The 3,108-nt window shown below is 39.4% G+C and overlaps 1 protein-coding gene across 1 annotated transcript in view; it reads right to left on the bottom strand.

Moving 5' to 3' along the window:
* Positions 1-1,062: 1,062 nt before the first annotated feature.
* LOC101855251 (cysteine and glycine-rich protein 2) overlaps positions 1,063-3,108 on the bottom strand; it is an 11,367-nt gene continuing 9,321 nt past the window's right edge. Inside the window, exons 4-6 of the mRNA XM_005097741.3 lie at positions 2,838-2,952; positions 1,981-2,074; positions 1,063-1,556 (exon numbers count right to left, since the gene is read on the bottom strand). Coding sequence (XP_005097798.1) covers positions 1,483-1,556; positions 1,981-2,074; positions 2,838-2,952 — 283 coding nt within the window. The 3' untranslated portion in view covers positions 1,063-1,482. The remainder of the gene's footprint in view (positions 1,557-1,980; positions 2,075-2,837; positions 2,953-3,108) is intronic.

Here is a 3,108-nt window from a genome sequence, read left to right on the forward strand (position 1 = left end):
AGGGAGTTTTGATATGAACACAAGGAAGGAAAGGCACTGGCGTGGAGAATATTTAGAGGGAACATAATAATACACAAATCTTTTTACAAGTAACAAAACCATTGTTAGACTAGGTTCTTAAGGCTCAGAAGTCATCAACGAGCACATTGATACATTCACGACCCATCGAGCATGCACTGCCGTATGTGGATAGAAGAAGGTTATAAATATCTTGCTTCAAGGGAAGCTATCCCGCAAATTAAACTCAGGGAGGAGTTATCTACACTGAAAATGTATCATAGAAGGGACAGGGAGGAAACTTGAGAATGAACATTTTTTGCCTAAAAACCAAGGAGGATTTGGGTTATTTTTGCCAAAGGACCAAAGTATGGCACAAACACCCACAAATATAAAATTATATCCTCTCTTTGGTGGGAACCAGCAAGTAGGTTTTTCATAAAAGTTTTATAAACTTATCACAGATTTGTAGAGGGCTTCAAACTCGTCCTCGGAAATATTAAGAAACGCAATACGCGTAATAATAATGATAAAAATAGTACAGAAATAAAAATATTCGTAAAAAGAAGCACTTATTACAGAATTACAAACATCTTATCGTTGCAGTGAAATCTGAGGTAATGAATAGGACAGAAAGAAAGAAAGAAGAAAGAAAGAAAGAACATTTAATAGACACATGTTTAGTACCAGATTGTATTCTGAAGGGACTTCTCTTCTGAAATTTTAATAATAGCAAGAGTGAGACATTAACCAATGAAATAGTGTGAAATTAGATTAATTTCATTTTTCTTATCGATAGTAAACGCATACTTCATTATTACAAAAGAATTATATTAATTCAGTTTCGTATGAATATGTTGTGCAAGTTTAAGTGATGAAAGAGCGCTACAGAAGTGAAAGTACTGTCCCCTTGTACCTCACATACACACATTCTAGCGCTCGCACATTTTGGAGAAAATGTGAGACAGTTTGAGATGAGTCAATGTTGTTCTCTTGGGTAGAATGAGGTCATCAGCTTTAACCAGTGCAAATTGTATTTTGTCTCCAACGCAAAATATTCCTCTATTTTCTCATTGGTGCTAAGCAATGTCTTTTTGGTGTATCACGAGGTGGGGGACTTTTAGAAGGTCCTTAGATGGGATACGAAACGCTCACTCTAAACCAGGAGACAGCTCTCGTCTATACTTAAATACAAGAATAGATCAAATCATGGCTCTGCTTCTCATACTTTTAGAACCTGGCTCTTGCGAAGAAGTTCCAATAATTTCTTACGCTTTTGCTCATTCCTCTGATTTCTTGTGACGACTCCCGAAACGGAATGCCGAGCTGTATGGTAGCTGCAGTTACACATGTTTTATAATGAGATGACCTGAGTAGCCAGACAAACATACAACACTGCGCGCACATTCACCCATTCTTCCAGATCGCCGAGAAACATTCTCTCGACTCTCACTGTTAAATCTAAGTGAGAAATATGCAGTATTTTTATGACATAGAGAGAGTGCCAGCTCCTTGACCAAATCCGAATCCCTTGGGTCCAAAGTTCTTGCCATAGCATGCTGGAGAGGAAAAGAATGGAGATACACATTATAGATAGATAGCTAGTTAGCTAAATAGATAAATGTATGTGCGTTTGTGTGTGTGTATGTGTGTGTGTTGGGGGGGTGGGGTGCGTGGGTGCTTGTGTGTTCTTACATGCGTGCGCACTATTGCAAGTAAGCGTTTACATGATTTGAACTAAGCAATCAACGTCAAAGTATAGCCTTGCTCACTTCAAATGGCACAACCTAAAAAGACTTTATCGTCTACATACATACTCAAGTTCAATCTATACAAAACCTGAGGCAAAAAGCAAGGGACGTCAGCAACACAACAATACTGCACTCTTGTCCTATATAAAATTTGAGATAATTTGAGAGAGCATTCGAAGAGAGAAATGAATGGCGATCAATAATTTGCCGATAAGGAAAAAACACGACTTACTCTTGCAGTAGACTTCTTCCTCGTGCATCGCCATTGTGCTGGAGTCTACGGTCTTGTGGCAAGCATTGCAGTTGAAGCAGGACTTGTGCCACGGCTGGGGGAGGAACCATTTGTTTAAAACATACAGAAGGGAAAGATAGTTATATTAAAACATGTCCAAGACGACCACCCATTGTTGAGAAGAAATGTGGGCTTCTTAGACCGGTGGTCCTTTTGGACATTGTTATATAAACGTTATATTTTTAAATGGCAATGGGGTAAGTTGGAAGTACCCTCTCAGCAAACAACCATCACCACTAAAGAGCAGTTGAATGAAATTGGGAAAATTCAACTTAAGGCCTTCGTTTAGAACTCACTTAACTTTCCACCAACATCCTGGGTTTTCATCAACTGTGAACCATGTTATTTGAGTCAATATGGCATCAGTTGCAACAGACCTGTTAATTTTTTTTAAAGAACTTATTTTTAAGAAGCAGGGGAGGAGGTGGCAGTAACGTCACTTGTAAAAGATTTTCTTCACATGTTTAAAGTCTTTAAAATGAAGCAAATCAAAATGTAAATCTCTGGAGTGATTCTAAGAGCATCTTTTTACCTAGTTACTTACTTCATTAACTTTTTACCGCTTCTGCTACTTAACAGTGTCCTATGGACAAGCAAGCGGCGTGTTTCTCTTGTTTGCTGTATCGCCTGTTGCATAGCCATATTGTTTTTGTCTAACGCTTCTCTGCTCCCCCCTCCCCCCACCTCCAACATCTTTTCCTGATCCTGCCTCTTCCTCTGTATCTAATATTTAAGAGAACTTGGGATAGGGATGAGGGAAGGGGCTAGTGTTAACCTGTACTACGAGCTGTTCATACCGTGTTGACGCCAATGGCTCTCTCAGCGTCGTACACAGTCTTGCCACAGCGAGGGCACTTGGGTCCTGTGCTGGAGCTGGCAGCACCACTGAAAGAGTCTCCTGTTGGTTTGTTGCTGAAAAAATAGTCCAAACATTCTCCTATAGATTAAATGTGTGAACGAGCGTCTAAAAATTAAAGACACAGAATCCATATAAACGACAATGACTCGGTCATCTTTGCACCAATTTCATCTTCAGTAAAAGTAGACTTTAGCCCTTCTTTCGAACCT

The sequence above is a fragment of the Aplysia californica genome, unplaced genomic scaffold (assembly GCF_000002075.1).
Source record: "Aplysia californica isolate F4 #8 unplaced genomic scaffold, AplCal3.0 scaffold00163, whole genome shotgun sequence".
Lineage (NCBI taxonomy): Eukaryota > Metazoa > Mollusca > Gastropoda > Aplysiida > Aplysiidae > Aplysia > Aplysia californica.